Genomic DNA, 20075 nt, shown 5'->3' with positions numbered 1-20075 from the left:
ATCTAATATAACAAATTGAAACTTATAATTAGTTATTAAATTTTCACATATTAACTTTAGGATAGGAAACCACTACTTAATATATTTTAACATTTTACTCCTGGCTATTAACATTTACAACACGGGTTACAATAGATATACACCTAAAGGAAGTAACAGAAACAATTAGTAATCTCCCTGTGCTCTTTTTCATAGAGATTTCAAAATAAATCTAAGGTTATGCATAGGATGTGGGTTTTTCTCCGGGAGTAGTATTACAGAAGGTTTGTGGTATTAGAAGGGTCATGACACAATGCAAGTTGCTTAGTCTCAAACACAAGTGTAAAGCTTTCATTTTAAGAATATTTTATATTATACCCGCAGATGAAAAATCTAACAAAAAGAGAGACTGTGGTACATAAAGATATATTCAAGTGCTCTCTCTTTTGTAAAAAATCAAATCTTTTTAGAGACAGTTTAAAAAGCAATCTCTTGATTAAAAGGTTAAATAATGCTTTTTTTTCCAGGCTTTATTATGAAACTATGTTCAACGGTCACAGAGGCAACCACATTAACTTGCAGCATGGACACAAATTTTAAGTTCTACATTGATATTTTCAATGCACATATGAAGCAAAACGTCTTAAGCAAATTATTACTGCATATGAAATTACTATAGTAGAAGAAAACCCAATAATTTGAGTAAATCTGTAACACTTGGTAAGTAATCACTCTGATTAATCAACATCACCTTACTGAAACATCAATAGCAACTACTAAGCTTTAGTAGGTTATTACTGATTTGTACTTTGCCAAAGAAAAATTAAACAGAATGGTAAATGTGGTAAGCGGTAGCCTCTCCATGACTTCAAGGTGACTCATTTGAAACTTCTAAAAACAAATCATACTCATATCATGTACTACTGATAAGTTTTTGAAACAGTTTCCTGTAATTTAAAGTCATGAACAAAGGTTTGAATATTCTTCTTAGTAATTAGAAAAAGTAAAAGTACACATAAATACCTTTTAAAAACCAATAATGCAATCTGAAAAATATATAAGGGATAAAAGAAATCAGTATTTGGCTAGTATCTTTCAGTATTAAGACTGATTTAATTCCATTTCAGAAGAGAAATATAAATATACACACATTTTTGAAAGAGATGTTTCTTACAGGACTAGCTAAAGGCACAGTTAAAAAATACCAGCCCAAGGCCAGGTGTGATGGCTCACACCTGTAATCTCAGCACTTTGGGAGGCTGAGGTGAGCAGGTCACCTGAGGTCAGGAGTTCGAGACCAGTTTGGCCAACATGGTGAAACCCCACCTCTACTGAAAATAAAAAAATTAGCCAGGCGTGGTGGCAGGCGCCTGTAATCCCAGCTACTCAGGAGGCTGAGGCAGGAGAATTGCTTGAACCCAGGAGGCCAAGGTTGCAGTGAGCCAAGATTGTGCCATTGCACACCAGCCTAGGAGACACAGTGAGACTCCATCTCAAACAAACGAACAAAAAAAAAATCAGCCCAGTGCTTTGCACGGCTGAGTCAGGAGGATTATCTGAGGCCAGAAGCTCAAGACCAGGCTGAGCAACATAGCAAGACCCCATCTGTACAAAAACTTAAAAAATTAGCAGGGCATGGTGGGGTATGCCTGTATTCCTAGCTACTCGGGAGGCTTAGGTAGAACTGCTTGATCCCAGGAATCCAAAGTTGTAGTATGCTATGATTGTACCACTGAACTCTATCCTGGGCAACAGAGCAAGACCCTCTCTCTCTTAAAACAAGTCAGCATTCACACAAGGTCTAAAAGGTAGAAAATATTCCTCATAAATCATAATTTAATTGGAAACAAATCAATTTTGTGACCAATACTTAAAATTTGATATAATTTCAATGGCTCCTAAAAACTATGGACTCACAAATTAGTTTTTTAAAAAATTAGACACTTTTAAGAAAAGTTTTAAATTTACAGAAAAATTGAGAAGATAGAGAGTTCCCACAGTTTCCCCTATTATTAATATATTAGTGTGGTACCTTTGTTGCAATTAATGAACCAATATTGATACATTACTACTAAAGTCCTTCATTTATTCCGATTTCCTTTGCCTTTGTTTTTTAACCAGTTTTTTTTTTTTTTTTTTTTTTTTTTTCCTGTTTCTAGAATTCTACCCGGGATACATTACATTTAGTTGTAATGTCTCCTTAGGTTCTTTTTGGCTGTGACTGTTCCTCAGACCTTGCTTGTTTTTGATGATCTTGTCAGCCTTGAGTCATTACTATTCAGGTATTTTGTAGGATCTCCACAAGTGGAATCTGTCTGATAGTTTTCTCATGGTAAGACTAGGGTTATGGGTTATCAAGAGGAATACCAGAGAGGTAAAGTGCCATTTTCATCATGTCACGTGATATCAAGGGTATGTACTATCAGTGTAATTTACGACTGCTGATAGTGATCTTAATCACCTGGCTTAGGTAATCTTTGTCAGGTTTCTCCACTGTAAAGTTACTCTTTTTGTCCCCCACACTTATCCTTTGGAGGGAAGTCACTAAGTGCAGTCCATGCTTATGGAGTGGAGATTTATACTTCCCCTCCTTGAGGGTGGAGTAGCTACAAAAATTATTTGAATTCTTCTGTCTATTTGTCTCTTATCTCCCATTTATTAATTTAATCATCATTTATATCAATATAGGCTCGTGGATATTTATTTTATACTTTGGATTATAATGTACTTTGGGTTATTATACTTTGACTTGTGTATTTCAAGTATATAATACTTCAAATATTTTTTTTCTCAAATTGTTCTACCTTTGGCCATTGGGAACTCTTTCAGTTGGCTTCTCTGTCCCTTTAACATAATCCTAATTAATGTAGGGTTTTTTGGGTTGTTTTTTTTTTTTTGGTGTGTGTCTGTGTATTTTGAGCACTTCCTTACTTACTGGCATTATAAGATGCTCCAGGCTTATGTTCTCTATTTCCTGTCCCAGTCCTAGAATCAGCTATTTCTGTGAGGAGCCCTGGTTCCCTTTATTGGAATGGTATTAAAAACAAAAATCTGGGCACTAAGTGTACATAAACTAATTTTTAATAACACCAAGTGAGCACATATATTATGGTACTTAAGAGTCCAAACTCCCCTAATTCTTAACTGAGATCTTACTATGAGCTCCTCTTGGGGGAGCCAAATGATGTTCTTCAATTCTAGATACAGTAATATCCTAAAAACCTCTAGATACTTCATCCCTTTAAATTTAACTGCGTACTGAAGTTTGGACACCAAAGAATCTCTGAACACTTCAGAAAAAAATTTTTAAACAATCTCACAATCCCTAATGACTAGATAGCAAGCTAGGTAAAGCAGTCTATATACGTATCTTCCTGAGAATTAGTATTAAGACTAGATACAATTATAGAATAGATATTTTTTCAAATTAAAAATGCTTAAAATTGAGAAATGCCTTAAAGAAAAATGAAAAATATTTTAATATTTAGGTAAGTTGCTCAAAACGAAAGCCATAAACGATTGTGCTTCAGGGGCAAAAAAACAAAACAAAACAAAAAACTATTAACAAGTTAGCTCAGGAAACTGGAAAGTACAAACTAATCACAAAGCTTTATGATAAATTCCATCATTTAGTAATGTCACGGTAATTTCACATAATTAAAAAATATAATATTTTTAAGTTAATGGTAAAGGTTTTATCACTTCCTCTCCATCTCTGTCAAAACTACATACTGATCTGAGCACAGTGATTTAAACCTAGCACCTTCATTCTATGTCAGAACAGAATTTTGAGTGGGCGTTTTTTAAGCCAAGAGTGGTTGGGGTATTGCCCAACTGAGGCATCCCTAGAGGTTATCTGTTGGGCAAACTAATCAAAATGGGTAAATGTTACTGGGTACCAGGAAAAAAACCAAAAGTTGGATTTGAGTAGACCCACACTCTTTTAAATGAAAAACTTTCCATTACTTGTAACAAAGTAGCATTAATTTTATAGACATGCTTAGCCCACAGAAGCTTTTAACACGGTTACAAAAATCAATATGCTTATCTTTATAATAACCAAAATACAAACTCAATCCCAGGTTAAATATTAGAAGGCTTGAGTTTAATTCTCACCTATTTTCCTTAACTGAGCAAAAAATTAACTTTCCTATGTTTTGTTCTACTCCCTGGAATTTAGAGATAGCTCTATTTAGCATTAATGTAAAAATTAGGTCTTCAAATAATAAATAGCATTTAGATTGTGGAAAACTCCAGTAACAAGAGGAAACTTAATTTTTAACCTCATTTCCCTCCAAACTAAATACTATGAATTCTTACAAGTATTTTTTTGAATCAGTTCAATTAAATCTTTTTAATAGCTTAAATGTCATCTAACTGATCACTCCCATGCTCAGAACCCTCCAGTGATTTTCCATCTGAGTAGGGAAAGGTCAAAGTTCTTAGGTCCTACATAATTGGCTCTACTTACCTCTCAGACTTCCCCTATCCCCATGTCTCACTTCATCCAGACTCTACTTCAGACATGCTCCTTATGTCAGAGCCTTTGCCTGTACTATTTTCCTAGTAAGTAGTTCTTCCCCCAAATCTTCATGCCTCATCTGCTTCAAATGTTTGTTTAAATAAATATCCCCTTCTAATGAAACTTTATAGACCACATTATTAAAATAGCAACAGTTTTCCAACCCAATACCTTCTCTTTCCCACATTTTTCTCCATTGTCATTCATTGTTTAAATTACACACCATAAGATTCATTTATTTTTTTCATCTAACTTCTTGTTCTACCATAAAGCTCAATGAGGAAAGGGATTTTTGTATTTTGTTCACTAATCCAGGTAGTGTTTAGAATAGTGACTGGCACATAGTAAGTACTTCATAAATATCTACAAAATTGAAACCAATACTCCATTTAAATTTGTAACTTAATCTGTTCTTCACATGTGGGTTTTAAAATTAGAATAACATTTAAAGTCAAATTGATATTTCAAGAAATAAACTATTACACACAGATTATTTCAGTAAATAAAAATATTTTAACTGTCGCTAGTATGCTGATATTGGAAATATAAAGTCTAATAATGGTCCTTATCCTCAATGAACTTCAGCTGCACATGGTGGACAGAAAAGTCGAAAAGAATTAATTACAGTAGTGTGAGATGGTATAAGAAAGGTCTCTAACAACGGGTATTAGAAGAGCAGAGACACACGAAATCAGGTAAGATGGCATGATCAGGGAATGCTGATTACAATCGGTCAAGCTTAAGCTGACTTTTGAAATAAAAAGCAAGATCAAAGGAGGAGGGAGAAAAACATGGAGTAAAATGGGATGACAGATTTGAAGGATTCTTAACTAGTATACTGGGCCTCAAGTACAGGGCATATATATGTTAGGGTAACTGGGAAATAAAGCTAGCAAAGTAGGCAAGAATTTGAGTAGGAAGGATCTTACGAGGAGAGTCAGAGTTTGAATTTTTCTCCAATGCCAGGGGAAACAACTGAAAAATTTTAAGAAATGAACAGGGAACTAATAGTAACTTTAGTTGTATAATAAGCAGATTTACAAGAGGCTGTCAATATACTATTAAGAAAACTTATAAAACTACCATGACAGTATGTTGAAATACTAAAGAAAAGAAATTCATTTTATTCCTGGAAAAAATTCAAGAGTGGGTTTTCATACAAACAACAAAATCTCATTTTAAAATCTTCTCTATGCCTCAGTTTCCTCAACTATAAAATGAAGATATTAACAATATCTTGCTGGGCTTGGTGGCTCATGCCTGTAATCCCAGTACTCTGGGAGATCAAGGCGAGTGGACTGCTTGAGCCCAGGACATCAATACCAGCCTGGGGAACATGGTGAAACCCTACCTCTACAGAAAATACAAAAATTAGCTGGGCATGGTGGCATGTGCCTGAAGTCCCAGCTACTTGGAGGCTGAGGTGGGAGTTCTCTTGAGCCTGGGAGGTCGAGGCTGCAGTGAGCCATGATCGTGCCACTGCATTACAGCCTGAATGACAAAGTGAGACCCTGTCTTGAAAACAATAACAAAAAAACCCCAAAACCAATATCCCATGATTTTTGTGAGGATTAAATACATGAATATCCTCAAATGGCTTAGAACACTGCCTGATATGTACTAAGTGTTCGGTAATGCCAGCTATTATTACTCTTATTATTAGTATCCTGGAATAATTAAAGTTGTTAAGTAGTAAGCTCTATATTTCCAAACACAGCAAACACACAAAAATGAAGTGTAACTAAACAGGGGTTCACAGTGGACAGAAAGAAGCTTACTTAAGTATATATTACAGAAAAAACAAAAAGCCAAGATAATTATTGAACTCCTGACCTCAAGTGATCAGCCTGTCTCAGCCTCCCAAAGTGCTGGGATTACAGGTGTGAGCCACCACACCAGGCCCCAAGATAATTCTTAATTTCAGGCTTTACATACTTTTTGGAAAGGGATATATATTCAGTATCTAAGGTTGTTAAAGACTATCTTTAAGGAAACCCAAAGAGTTTCAGAACTTTCTAGTTTGGTTGTAATTTTGGGGACTCTACAATATTGAATGTCACTTTTTACATAAAGTCTACAAGCTGTTTTTCTGGATATTATGTAGGTAAGAAAGAACACTTTACATGAGCTTTCTCATTTGATCCCAACAACTGTAAGGCAGATAGCTTTAGAATCCTCAGTTTTCAATGAGTGAATCAACAAATACATTACATAACTTGCCAAAGATAAGAGGCTAATAAAGAGGTTGGACTCCAAAATCCATTCTTTTAACCAATACAGAATCTCTAGCAATTAGAAGAAAACAAAAAGACAAAAAGTTGGGACCACAGAGACATTCAGGATTTTAAAATCCTCTTGTTCTTTATAACTAAATTTCTTGAAGATCTTTATTCTGATTAAGATATGTCATATTTATTTTTGCAGGCTACTAAAAGAAGTTCCTTTAGACTGAGACATTCAACCAGAAAACTGGGTTCTAAAGCATATGTGAGGATAGAAAACAAAAAATTCTGATAATAGTTGGCATCTTCTCGCATGTTATTACAGTCATTAATACTAACAATAAATATACATTAATTTTCAGAGGTTTAAATTCTATTCAAAAACATTTCAAAGAAGGCACCTAGGCTCAGTCACTCCGACTCTATAATGGTAAATACATTTGGATGGAGGCTGAATTCATTTTCTCCTTCCTAACTGGTAGTGACCTAATAATAAAAGAACGTATACAAGTTGATGCATGTGTGAATATTTACTGTAGAAATAACATCAGCAGATGAATTAATTATTATCAAAATTCAAATATCTACTGGTCAAATTTGGTCAAATACAAATATCTACTGAATGATGGTTATGTACCAGGCATTATATAGTAAGCACTCAATACAGCAACGAGGCTGTGTGCAGTGGCTTACACCTGTAGTCCCAGCACTTTGGGAAGTCCAGCACTTTGGGAGGGCAGATTGCTTGATCTCAGGAGTTCGAGACCAGCCTGGACAACATAGCCAAACTCGATCTCTACAAAAAACACAAAAATCAGTCAGGTGTGGTGGTGTGCTCCTGTAGTCCCAGCTACTTGGGAGGCTGAGGTGGGGGGATTGCTTGAGCCCAATAGGTCAAGGCTGCAGTGAGCTATGATCATACTACTGCACTCTGGTCTGAGCAACAGAGTGAGACCTTTTTTTTTTTTTTTTTTTTTTTTTTGAGATGGAGTCTCATTCCGTCACCCAGGCTGGGGTGCAGTGGTGTGATCTTGAGACCTTGTCTCCCCCACCACTGCCCAAAAAAGAATATAGTAATGAATAAGACAGACAAAAATTCCACTCTTGCACTCCCATGGAGCTTATGCTCTAGTGGGGAATGTGGATAATTAAAAATAAAAATATGTTGAGGAGGAAGGGGGGGAGGAGGGAGAGGAGCAGAAAAGATAACTATTAGGTACTGAGCTTAATACCTGGGTGATGTAATAATACGTACAACAAACCCCCATGACATGTGTTTATCTACAAACCTTCACATGTACTCCCACATCTAAAATAAAAATAAAAAATAAAAGTATGTATAATTTATGAAAAAAGTAATAATTGTTATGAAGAAAAAATAAAGCAACATAAGAGTCTAGTAACTAGAATAAGAAGTTATTTAAGGTAAAAATTTGGCCAAAGAGAAAGTCACAAGGTGGCTGGGCACGGTGGCTCTCGCCTGTAATCCCAGCACTTTGGCCAAGGTGGGCTGATCATGAGGTCAGGAAGTTGAGACCATCCTAGCTAACACAGTGAAACCCCGTCTCTACTAAAAAAAAAATACAAAAAATTAGCCAGGCGTGTTGGCAGGCGCCTGTAGTTCCAGCTACTCAGGAGGTTGAGGCAGGAGAATGGCGTGAACCCAGGAGGCGGAGCTTGTAGTGAGCTGAGATTGCACCACTGCACTCCAGCCTGGGCAACAGAGTGAGACTCTGTCTCAAAAAAAAGAAAGAAAGATAGAAAGAAAGTCATAGAGGTATTAATAAAGTGAGATGAGTACATAATAATTAAAATTCATGGTAACTCAGAATTGTCAAAAAATATTTAAATGCTATACAAGGTATAATATTGTTTTGTATGTGATACAACCTTAGAGTTCAACTCCTTAATTTTACAGGTTGTATAATCTGTTCCCAACTAAGCATTACAAGAGAACAGTGTAATAATTCTATAGCAAAAAACCCACTAATAAGTAATTGTCGTTCATTTAGAGAAGAAAACTAGGTAACAGTAACTTCTAAAAACAGTTCTAGGAAAATGTCTAAAATTTGAAAGCTGCTACACTTAAAAATGGTTAAGTTCACTGTAAGACACAAATACAAAACAGCTCCAACAAAGACAGGGTGGGGGAGGAGGCATTATTATAAACAATATAATTAGATTACAGATGTAGTTATGTCAGAATAACAACATGGCAGTAGATGGTAAATCTTAAATTAGACCTAAAAATTCTAAGTAGACTGAATAATCTTTGAAAATAAATTTAATAAATTTCAGTCTACCTATATCTATATACTACATAGTATATATATAGATATACTATAATCTATATGTAAGTATCTATATATTACAATGTTATAGTATTTATAAAAATGAGTATTTCTTCATCTATTTTCTCATCGAAATAAGATGTTTACAAAAGTATAATTTTCATAGCTACATTAAAAAGCAGGCTTTAATTATATGAATAACAGATTAAATAATAATATAATTTATTAAAAGAAGAGTTTGAGAGAATTCGGTTTGTGCAAAAAAATTTTACTCACAAGAGAGTACCAGTAATTGGAAGAGTTAATCTGAAGAGATCTGAAGTACAAAAATCTTAGACTAAGTTGAGTTCTCCCCCTAGTGGAACGTGAAAATGATCTAATATATTTCCATGACTAAGAAATAACCTAAAATATATTACTTTGATAACTGAAAAAAGTTTCAGATTTTAATGAAAGATCTATTTATGAATCTTAATCTGCATTAAAAATATATCTCTATACATCTGTATCTATATAGATATATACATATAATTAAATATTGAAGCCTGTTTAAGACATCTACTGAAAACTCATTTACTAAGCAAATTAACAGAAAGTTAGCCAAAAAGCACTCAGTCTTAAGACCTGAAAGAGAAACAGAAATACTTCAAAAGTAGAGGAATAGGAAGTTCAGAAAAATACAGCGATTTAGGAAGATAGAGCAACATGCAGAATGGCACAGAATTTTGAAAGAATGTGATAGGTGCAGGAATAGGATAATTCACAGTGGGTAGAATATAGCATGTAAGTATGGGGGATGAGGATGGGGAGATAATGGTGAGAGATGAAGCTAGAAATTCAGTTTGGGCAATAAAAAAAAGGATGCTAAGGAGTTTTCATATGATTTGGTATTTAAAAGGCAGTCAGTGAAATTTCTATGTTTTAGAGAGACAGCTTTTGTAATTTATAGAAGAGCTGAAGCTGAAGAAAAGAAAACTGGAAGGGGGGTTACAACAACAGTTCAGGTAAAGGATAAGCATATGAACTAATGGAGTGGTAGGGAGAAGAGAAATGTCATTAAAGACTCAAAAAAAGTTTGAAAAATGACTCAAATTACCTTTCATTTAGTTTTTTACTTACTTAAGACTTTTCTATTTTAAAAGATTGAAGAGTTGGGCAATACACTTTAACCTGTATGAACTCTTACTGAGAATTATCTGAAGGCTAATCTACAATAGCTAACAGGTTGATGGGAAAGAAAAACTAGCACAAGCACTTTGTGAAATAATGTTAGCTGCTAAAACTGAAAATTTGCATACCTTACATATACACCCTTGGTACATATGCTAGAGGGTAAGAAAGAGTAAGTGAGATTACCAGTAGGTTGAAAAATTTGATAAGAGATGATCCTTTATTTTGTTTCCTTTTTTGGGTTTTTGTTTGTTTGTTTGTTTTTTTGAGATGGAGTCTCGTTCTGTCACCCCGGCTGGGGTGCTGTGGCATGATCTCAGCTCACCACAACCTCTGCCTCCTGGGTTCAAGGGATTCTCCTGTCTCAGCCTCTTGGGTAACTGGGATTACAGGTGTCTGCCACCACGCCTGGCTGATTTTTGTAAGAGATGATCCTTTAATAAAGACTTGAAATATACAATAAGGAAAACATTTTGGAACACATCTGATTTTAAACATGTTAAATTCAAAGTTTCTGTACTGCTTCCAGGTAGAATGGTTCAGTGCCCATTAAAACTACTGGTCTACTCATCAAAAGACATAACAAAGGAAAAATAACAACAGAGGACAAGTTACAGAGTGGTAGTAGCTATTTGCAACATATAACATCAATATATAAATAACTCCATATCCATAAGAAAAAGACAACCTAATAGAAAAATATAAACAAAAGACATTAACAGGCACTTTACAAAAACGGAAATCCAGAATGGCCAACATCCTTAGTAATCAAGAAAATGTAAACGAAAAACACAGTGAAATATCACCAGATTGGCAAAAATTAAATCATGTGACACCACCAAGTATTGGAAGGGTGTGGAATAACAAGAACTTCAACATGCAGCTGTTGGGAGTTTAAACTACCACAAGCAATTTGGAAAATAAAGTTGAAGATTTGCAAGCTGTACAACGCGGCAATTTCACACTTTGGTATACACGCTAGAGAAACTTACGCACAATAAGAGTGCTCATAATCACCATATTATTTGTAACATTCCCAACCTGGAAATTCACAAACATCTTCTAATAGTAAAATGAATACATTGTGATATATTTTAAAAAATGAAATATGTACAACAACAAAACGATTTTTACAAAAATAAGGTTGAACAAGAAGACATAAAATATTCCATATGACTCTGCAAAACTGAGAAGCTGGGAAAACTAACTGTATAGATCAGAAATGTATAGGAAGATGACACAATTATAAGGAAAGGCAAAAGAGTGTCATAAAAGTCCAGGATAGGGAACAGGGTGTGATTGGATAGACTTCTTGAGTACAGGCAATTTTGTCTGTCTTAACCTTGGTTAGAAGTTTTACGTATAATATTTTTACACATATAATGTAACTTTGTTTTATTAACTTTTCTGTATATCATGTTTCATAATTTTTAAATTATTAAACCATTTAGAAAATTATTGGTAAGGGGAAACAGGCTAGGGCTAGAGATAAATTATGATTCACTGTTGCAACGATTAGTGGTCCCCAACATTTTTGGTACTAGGGACAGATTTCGTGGAAGATAATTTTTCCATAGAGAGGTAGGAGAACGGTTTCAGGATGAAACTCTTCCACCTCTTCCACCTCAGATCATCAGGCATTAGATTCTCTCATAAGGAGAGTGCAACCGAGATCCCTGGCATGTGCAGTTCACAATAGGATTTGTGCTCCTGTGACAATCTAATGACACCACTGATCTGACAGGAGGCGGAGCTCAGGCAGTATGCTGCTGGTTGCCCGCTCACCTCCTGCTGTGCGGCCCAGTTCCTAACAGGCCATGGACTGATACCTGTCTGTGGCCTGGGGGTTGGGGAACTCTGGTAAAGACAGCTCCTGAAGCCACATAAGTGAGGCCCTTCATTCGGGTATAGTTTGTAAAAGCCAAAACCTTGGATTTCAGAGGAATACACACATCCACTACTGATAAAGATGACTGTAAACAACAGTTAAACAAGAAAGAAGAGAGTCAAAAGTAAGTGGTGGTAGCAAAGTTAGGGGAGGTGAGAATGCAAGGAGAATGAAATGGTCAACAACAAATGCAATAAGCACGAGCAGGCAAATACTGAAAAAATAGCAACAAATTTGGCAATTAGATTCCAGTGATCACTTTATCAAGAGCCAGCTGATGATAATATACCCCTACTGTAACAACAGTAACAATTCTATCACCTCACACCTGTTAGAATGGCCATTATCAAAAAGATGAAAGATAGCAAGTGCTAGAGAGGATGTGGTGGAAAGGGAACTCTTACACACTGTGGGTAGAAATCTAAATCCTCAAAAAATTAAAAACAGATGATATGATCTAACAATTCTACTACTGGGTATATATCCAAAGGAAATGAAATCAGTATGTTGAAACGATATTTGCACTCCCATGTTCACTGCATTATTCACAATAGCCAACACATGCAACCAACCTAAATGTCAATCAGTGGAAGAATGAATAAAGAAAAAGTGGTGCACATACACACAATGGAATATTATTCAGTCTTAAAAAGGAAGGAAATTCTGTCATTCACAACAACATGAATGAGCATGGAGAACATTAAGTGAAATAAGCTAGGCTCAGAAAGACAAACACTGTGTGATCTCACATGTGGGATACAAAAAGCTGAACTCAAAAGTACAGAGTAGAATGGTGGTTACCAGGGGCTAGATGCAGGGATAGGGGTAAAGGATTGGAAAATGTTAAAAAAAAAAATATTCCATGAATTTTCTATTTTTCAAAAATAATGTAACGCATATCATATTTCATTTTAAACAAAAATCCTGCATGCCAGGTTCTTCGTTTTAATAACTATTTCAGAATCAACAAAAAGAGTTATTTAAATCTTACTATTCTGTGACTAAGATGTATAGAAATGTGGTAAATTCTTAGGATTTTCTTGATGTTAGAAAAGTACAGACTAATGCTAAAATCACATATGATAGCATGATTGAAACAACTGATTACAAATATATTATGCAGTTAGTTCATATTTGAGGTTTTCCTGAATATGTGCACTTTATGGGGATTACTACCAGCAGAACATAAAGGATACCTTTTTATAAACATACAAATCATAATGTGTTGTGGTTACCTTTGATCCAGATTAAAACATGAGGCTATAATATAATATGTAAGTTTGGAAATCAACTACATTTTAAATTGAAATTTAAGGACAAAAGGAAATTTCAGGTGGGAAGAAAATTCTAGATGTTGCAGCAAAGACTATTGTGACTTGGAGTACAATATAATTAAAAACTTTGAAAGACAGATTTTAAACATAATATTTCATCCACAGGGAAAACTTAACACTTTTATCATATTATACAAGAAGAAGTAAGGCATAAGAAGTGACAAAACACATTTACTTTTATTAAAAAATTTTATTTTAGAGACAAGGTCTCACTCTGTCACTCAGACTGGAGTGCAGTGGTTTGATCACAGCTCACTGTAATGTGGAACTCCTACTTCTGGCCTCAAGGGATCGTTCCACCTTAGCCTTCCAAGTAGCAAGGGCTATAGGAGTGTACTATCACGCCCCCAGCTAATTTTTTTAAATTGTTTTGTAGAGACAGGGTCTTACTCTATTGCCCAGGCTGGTCTTGAACTCCTGGCCTCCAGCAATCCCCTGACCTTGGCCTCTCAAAGCACTGGGATTACAGGTGTGAGCTATTGTGCCCTGTAAAAACATATTTATTTTTAAAGCTTTGAATTTTCTTTTGAAGATCGTTTTATAATATCAAAATATGATGAATTTTCACTAAAAAATGGACCTGGAGCACAGTCAACACCACCAAAAAAAAAAAAAAACAAACAAAAAAAACCCCAGGTAAGTTGGTTCAGCACAATTAAAAACTTGTGATAAAAACACTATCAACAGAGAAAAGGCAACAAACGTAATGGGAGAAAATATTTGCAAACCATATATCTGATAAGAAAGGGAGATTGAGAATATATAAATAACTCCTATAACTCAACAACAAAAACAACAAACAACCTGGTTCAATTAAGCAAAGGACCTGAATAGCCATTTATCCAAAGAAGATACATAAATGCGAAATAAGCACATGAAAGTATGCCCAACACAGCAAATCATCAGGGAAATGCATATCAAAACCACAATGAGATACCACTTCACACCCATTAGGATGGTAATTATAAAAACAACAACAGAAAATTAACAAGTGTTGGTGAGAATGTGGAAAAAAATGAAATCCTCATGTATTGCTGGTAGAAATGTAAAATGGTATAGATTCTGTGGAAAATGGTGTGGCAATTTCTTAAAAAATTAAACAATTACTATATGATCCAGCAATTCCACTTCTATGTACTCAAAAGAAGTAAAAGCAGGGACCTGAACAGAAATTTGTACACCTGTGTTCATAGCAGCATTATTCACAATAGCTGAAACATGGAAGCACCCTAAATGTCATCAATGAATGAATAGATAAAAAACGTGTATATACATACAATGGAATATTATTCAGCTTTAAAAATGAAGAAAATTTATACATACACTATAACATGGATGAACATTGAGAACATTAAGTGAAATAAGCCAGTCACAAAAGGACAAATACAGTCACACATCTCTTAACAATGGGGATGTGTTCTGAGAAATGCATCGTTAGGCAATTTCATCATGCAAACACCATGGAGTGCACTTACACAAACCTACATGGTATAGCTTCCTGCATACCTAGGCTACATGGAATAGCCTATTGCTCCTAGGCTACAAACCTGCACAGCATGTTACTGCACTGGGCACTGTAGGCAACTGTGACACAATGGTCAGTATTTGCGTATCTAAACACAGAAAAGGCACAGGAAAAGTATGTTATAAAAGATAAAAAATGGTATACCTGTATAGAGCACTTACCAAGAATGAAGTTTGCAGGGCTGGAAGTTGCTTTAGGTGAGTTAGTAAGTGGTGAGTGAATGTGAAGGCCTAGGACATGACACTACTGTAGACTTTATAAACACTGTATAGTTAGGCTACACTAAATTATAAAAAATGGTTTTTCTTTCAATAGTAAATTATCACTTACTGTAACTTTATAAATTCAGTTTTTTAAACTTTTTGACTCTCTTATAACATTTAGCTTAGCAAACATATTGTACAGGTGTATAAAATATTTTCTTTTTTATATATTTATTCTGTAAGCCTTTTTCTATTTTTAATTTTTATTTTTAATAAATATATATTTTGAAACAGGGTCTTACTCTGTGGCCCAGGCTGGAGTGCAGTGGTGTGATCATGGCTTACTACAGCCTTGACCTCCCAGGCTCAGGCAACCCACCCACCTCAGCCTCCTGAGTAGCTAGGACTGGGACTACAGTGCACCACCAGGTCCAACTAATTTTATTTTGTATTTTTTGTAGAGACAGAGTCTCACTTTGTTGGCCAGGTTGGTTTCAAACTCTTGGGCTCAAGTGATCTGCCCGCCTCAGTCTCCCAAAGTGCTGGGATTACAGGCATAAGCCATTGTGCCTGATGAACAAAAAATTTTTTAAGTTAAAAAAAAATTAAGGCTGGGCGCAGTGGCTCATGCTTGTAATCCAAGCACTGTGGGAGGCAGAGGTGGGCAGATCACTTAAGCCCAGGAGTTCGAAACCAGCCTGGCCAACAAAGTGAGACCTCATTGCTACTAAATAAATAAAAAAATAAGCTGGGCGTGGTCATGTGTGCCTGTAGTCCCAGGTACTGGGGAAGCTGATGAGGACTGCTTGAACCAGGAGTTGGAGTCTGCAGTGAGCTATGACTGTGCCACTAAACTCCGGCCTGGGCAACAGAGTGAGATCCTGTCTCAAAAAAAAAAAAAAAATTAAAACATTTGTGTTAAAAACTAAGATACAAACACACATATTAGCTTAGGCCTACACAGGGTCAGCACCACCAATATCACTATCTTCAACCTCCACATCTTGTCCCACTGGAAGGTCTTCAGGGACAGTAACACGCATGAAGCTATCATCTCCTATGAAAACAATGCCTTCTGGAAAACCTCCTGAAGGATCTGAGACTGTCTTAGAGTTAACTGCTTTTTTGTATAAGTAGAAGTAGACTGTAAAATAGCAATAATAGTATAGCAAAACAACAAATAGTAAACATACGAACCAGTAACATAGTCATTTATTATCAAGCATTATGTGCTATACACAACTGTATGTACTATACTTTTATAAGAGTGGCAGTGCAGTGGGTTTGTTTATACCAGCCTCATCACAAACACATGAGTAATGTGTTGCACTATAACATAATGATGGCTATAGTCACTAGAAAACAGGAATTTTTCAGCTTCATTATCATCCTGCGGGACCATCATCATATATGTTGTCTCACTGAAATGTCCTTATGCAGCATATGACTGTATTGTATGATTCCACTTACATGAGGTAACCAGAGTGGTCAAACTCATAGAGACAAAGTAGAATGGTGGTTTCCAGTTGCTGGTGGTTGCCAGTTGCTGGGGGAATGGGAAGTTAGTGTTTAATGGGCAAAGAGGTTCAGTTAGGGAGGATGAAAAAGTTCTGGAAATGGATGGTGGTGATGGCTGCACAACAATGTCAAGTACACTTAATGCCACAGAACTGTATACTTTAAAATAGTAAGTGTTATGTCTATTTTACCACAATAAAAAAAATAAAGTTGGAAATGAATGATTATTGAAAAAAGAATCACAGTCATGAGGATAAAGACTAAGTTACTGTTCAGACAAAGAGGATAGAAGAAACCATATTTTTACATGTACTTTATTATTTTCATATGGTACCTGGATTTCAAGCTCAGCAATGTGTTGTCGTAGTTCAGCCACAGCAGCTATGCTATCTGCTTCCCGGAGCCTCACAGCCATCACTTCTTCCTTATTCTAGTGTGGTAAACCAAACCAAAACAAAATAAAGCAGGTGTGTTTGGAATTCAGATTTTAGAAAAGTAATAGGAGGCATAAACCATACATTAGTATTATCTAGCAGGGTCTGAGGCAGCATCCATAGTGAAACAATATGCTCAATGCATACAATGAAGCAGTGAGACATAAATGTTCACATCAAGTGGAATAAATAACAATTATAAATGGCCATATATCAATTCAAATTTTAAGTTTCGCCTACAACGGAATTTGTGTGAAATTTACGAAAAAACTCTAGGGTTTTAGAGTGTTCTGCATTTTGAAACTGGAGTTCATAGGCTTGTAATATCTCAACTTTAAGGGAGAACATTCAAATTAAGTTGAGAGGGAAAATAACATTAATATTATAAACAATATCCACACATTTTACATAAAAAATAAAAAAGCTTTAATAATTATAAGTTAATCATAAGCTATAATCTTATAATACTAAACGAAAATGAATCAGATTTATATAATTCAAGGACTGGCATTCTTGAAAAATTAACTTTGTTCCTGAATCATTCCAACATAACAGGGTAAAATATACACATTTAATCAGAATGTACTAGGTGCTAGGGTAACAATACATTGGTCATTCTCAAAATCTGCAAAGGCATTATGAAAGATTGAATAAATTAACACACAGTTTAAACACGGGGGAGATATCAGAGTCTGCATCTGTAACATACTTCACAGAGGTATTAATGAACAATTAAAAATTAAATAAAATCCCATATTAGTTCATAAAATCCTCTAATATTCTAAATCTGAGCCCATTACTTAGACAAGTTCAAAGAAAATTATTATTTTCAACAGTAAGTTCCTTAAAGATTTATTTCCAAAGAACACTTCACTTTTCTCAACAGGTACTAGGGCATTTGAGGAGCAATATTAAATCTAGTAACACCGTTATCAAAATATGTTTACGGAAAACTAACATCAATAATAAATAAAAGATTAAATTTAGTTATCGACAAGATGTCAACACAGACAATTTAGCATCATAAAAACTCAATCAGATATTGGTATGACAAATCAGATTGATATAACCTCATTTAATATTATTTTATTTATAAATTAGTTTAGTCATATCCTTCAAAAGTGACTGTGCTTTAGTATGAATTTCAGTACTGCCTACAGATTTCTGTCAGTATACATTGTAACAGCCATGCATATTTATAAGGATGTAATTTCATCTCTGGATTTCAGTGACACTGATAAACCATTCAAGCTTCACTCTTGGTTTTTAATGACACCAGAATAAGTTGATGGAATTACAGCTTTATATGTGCCATCAAAAGTCTTATTTCTTATACAATGATAAGGCTGGAATCTTTAAAGGGTATCATTCCTGCTATCTCACCATGGAAAGGTGGATGCCTAGTTTATTTTTTTTTAATCCCATAACTTGACTTTAGTAATCCATTCTAATGCCGAGTCTACAGTCATTTCTTTAGTTATTTCACACACACACACACACACACACACACACACACACACACACACACACAGAGCAAACCCTCCCTCCTCTCCTTCTATCTCCGTGCCTTTCCCCCACTCTCTCACCACCGCTATACTGTAAATTTATATCAGGAAAGAATGTATTTGCATTCAAATCCTTTTGATGCTTTTTGAATCCAAACACCTCACAAAAAAGTAAAAGTATATAACTGATTAAAATAATAATGGGTAATATACCCATTTTTGCCAACGCACTGGTACATACACATTTCTCTTGCTCTCTAATCTATCCAGAAAACATGTATCAATGTTAACTTCCCACTAATAAGATAACAATCAAAGCAGAGGAGCCCTAAGCTCTCTAAATGACCCACCTTTTTTGATCAAGCCATTAAAAGCTCCGGTTTTAAAGGGTTACCAGTCAAAAGAAAAACTGTAAAGAGATACTAGTAAATGCCAATCCAGGAAATTAAATTAACCAAGGAAGTGACTGAAAATGTTTCTTGACTGAAATCCACCCCAGAAGCAAGATGAGCTAACCTGGTCTGACAGCAACTACCAAAACAAGTTCAGGAAAAGTAGAAAATAGGACAAGCTTTTTTGTTTTGTTTTTAAGATAATCTAATCACGATAAGACAAACACAAAAAAGGCATTATTATATTGACAAAAAACAAAATCAGTTAATTGACATATTTACCTTGCATTCAATCTCTGCTTGTTTGCGCTTTGCTTCACTTAACTGAGTAAGGAGTCCTTTGTTCTGTGCAGAAAGATACTGCACTTTCTCCTGTAGGCTAACCACCTCTTGTTCTGCTCTTCGAAGATGGTTACTATTGATCTGGTTCTAATAATCAGAAATATAAATACTCAGACTATAGTTACAAGACCTAAAAATTAAAAAAAATTACCTATCCATTTTATACCACATTACTAAAAATGTTACTAGTTATAGGTCACTGTTATTCAACAAATCAACTTTAAAAAATACGATAAAACTGCCTTTAAAATCAAGTCATCCAAAGGAATGCATACTGTCAATATTAGAAATTCTCATTATAGCTCAATATACCATTTATACAAAAAATAGCTGTAAACTGTAAAAATGCTTATATACAACTTGAAGGCATTCCTTTCTAAGATTGGCAATGGGAGTACAAAGTGGATAGATAAAGGAATGGTGAGTTTAATTCCTCTTTCCAGTTCTGGAAAGAAAGCACAACCAGTCAAAAGGTACCATCATGCCTAGCGTAGTGGCTCATGCCTCTAATCCCAGCATTCAAGACCAAGGTGGGCAAATCACTTGTGGCCAGGAGTTTGGGACCAGCCTGGCCAAAATGGTGAAACCTGTCTCTACTAAAAATACAAAAATTAGTCGGGCGTGGAGGTACATGTCTGTAATCCCAGTTACTTGGGAGGCTGAGGCACAACAATCACTTGAACCCAGGAAGTGGAGGTTGCAGTGAGCTGAGATCACGCAGCTGCACTCCAGCCTGGGTAACAACAAGAC

General features: G+C 35.2%; 1 protein-coding gene across 6 annotated transcripts in view; it reads right to left on the bottom strand.

Moving 5' to 3' along the window:
• EVI5 (ecotropic viral integration site 5) overlaps positions 1 to 20075 on the bottom strand; it is a 272724-nt gene that overhangs the window by 68597 nt on the left and 184052 nt on the right. For all 6 annotated transcript variants that reach the window (XM_073008577.1, XM_073008575.1, XM_007977947.3 and 3 more), the window contains 2 exons: positions 19266 to 19412; positions 16987 to 17082 (listed from right to left, as the gene is read on the bottom strand). In XM_073008577.1, the coding sequence (XP_072864678.1) occupies positions 16987 to 17082; positions 19266 to 19412 (243 nt within the window). The remainder of the gene's footprint in view (positions 1 to 16986; positions 17083 to 19265; positions 19413 to 20075) is intronic.

Source organism: Chlorocebus sabaeus, chromosome 20, assembly GCF_047675955.1.
Source record: "Chlorocebus sabaeus isolate Y175 chromosome 20, mChlSab1.0.hap1, whole genome shotgun sequence".
NCBI classification, from domain to species: Eukaryota; Metazoa; Chordata; class Mammalia; order Primates; family Cercopithecidae; genus Chlorocebus; species Chlorocebus sabaeus.
Note: the sequence above shows the minus strand (reverse complement) of the source record. Positions and strands in the feature narration are given on the sequence as shown.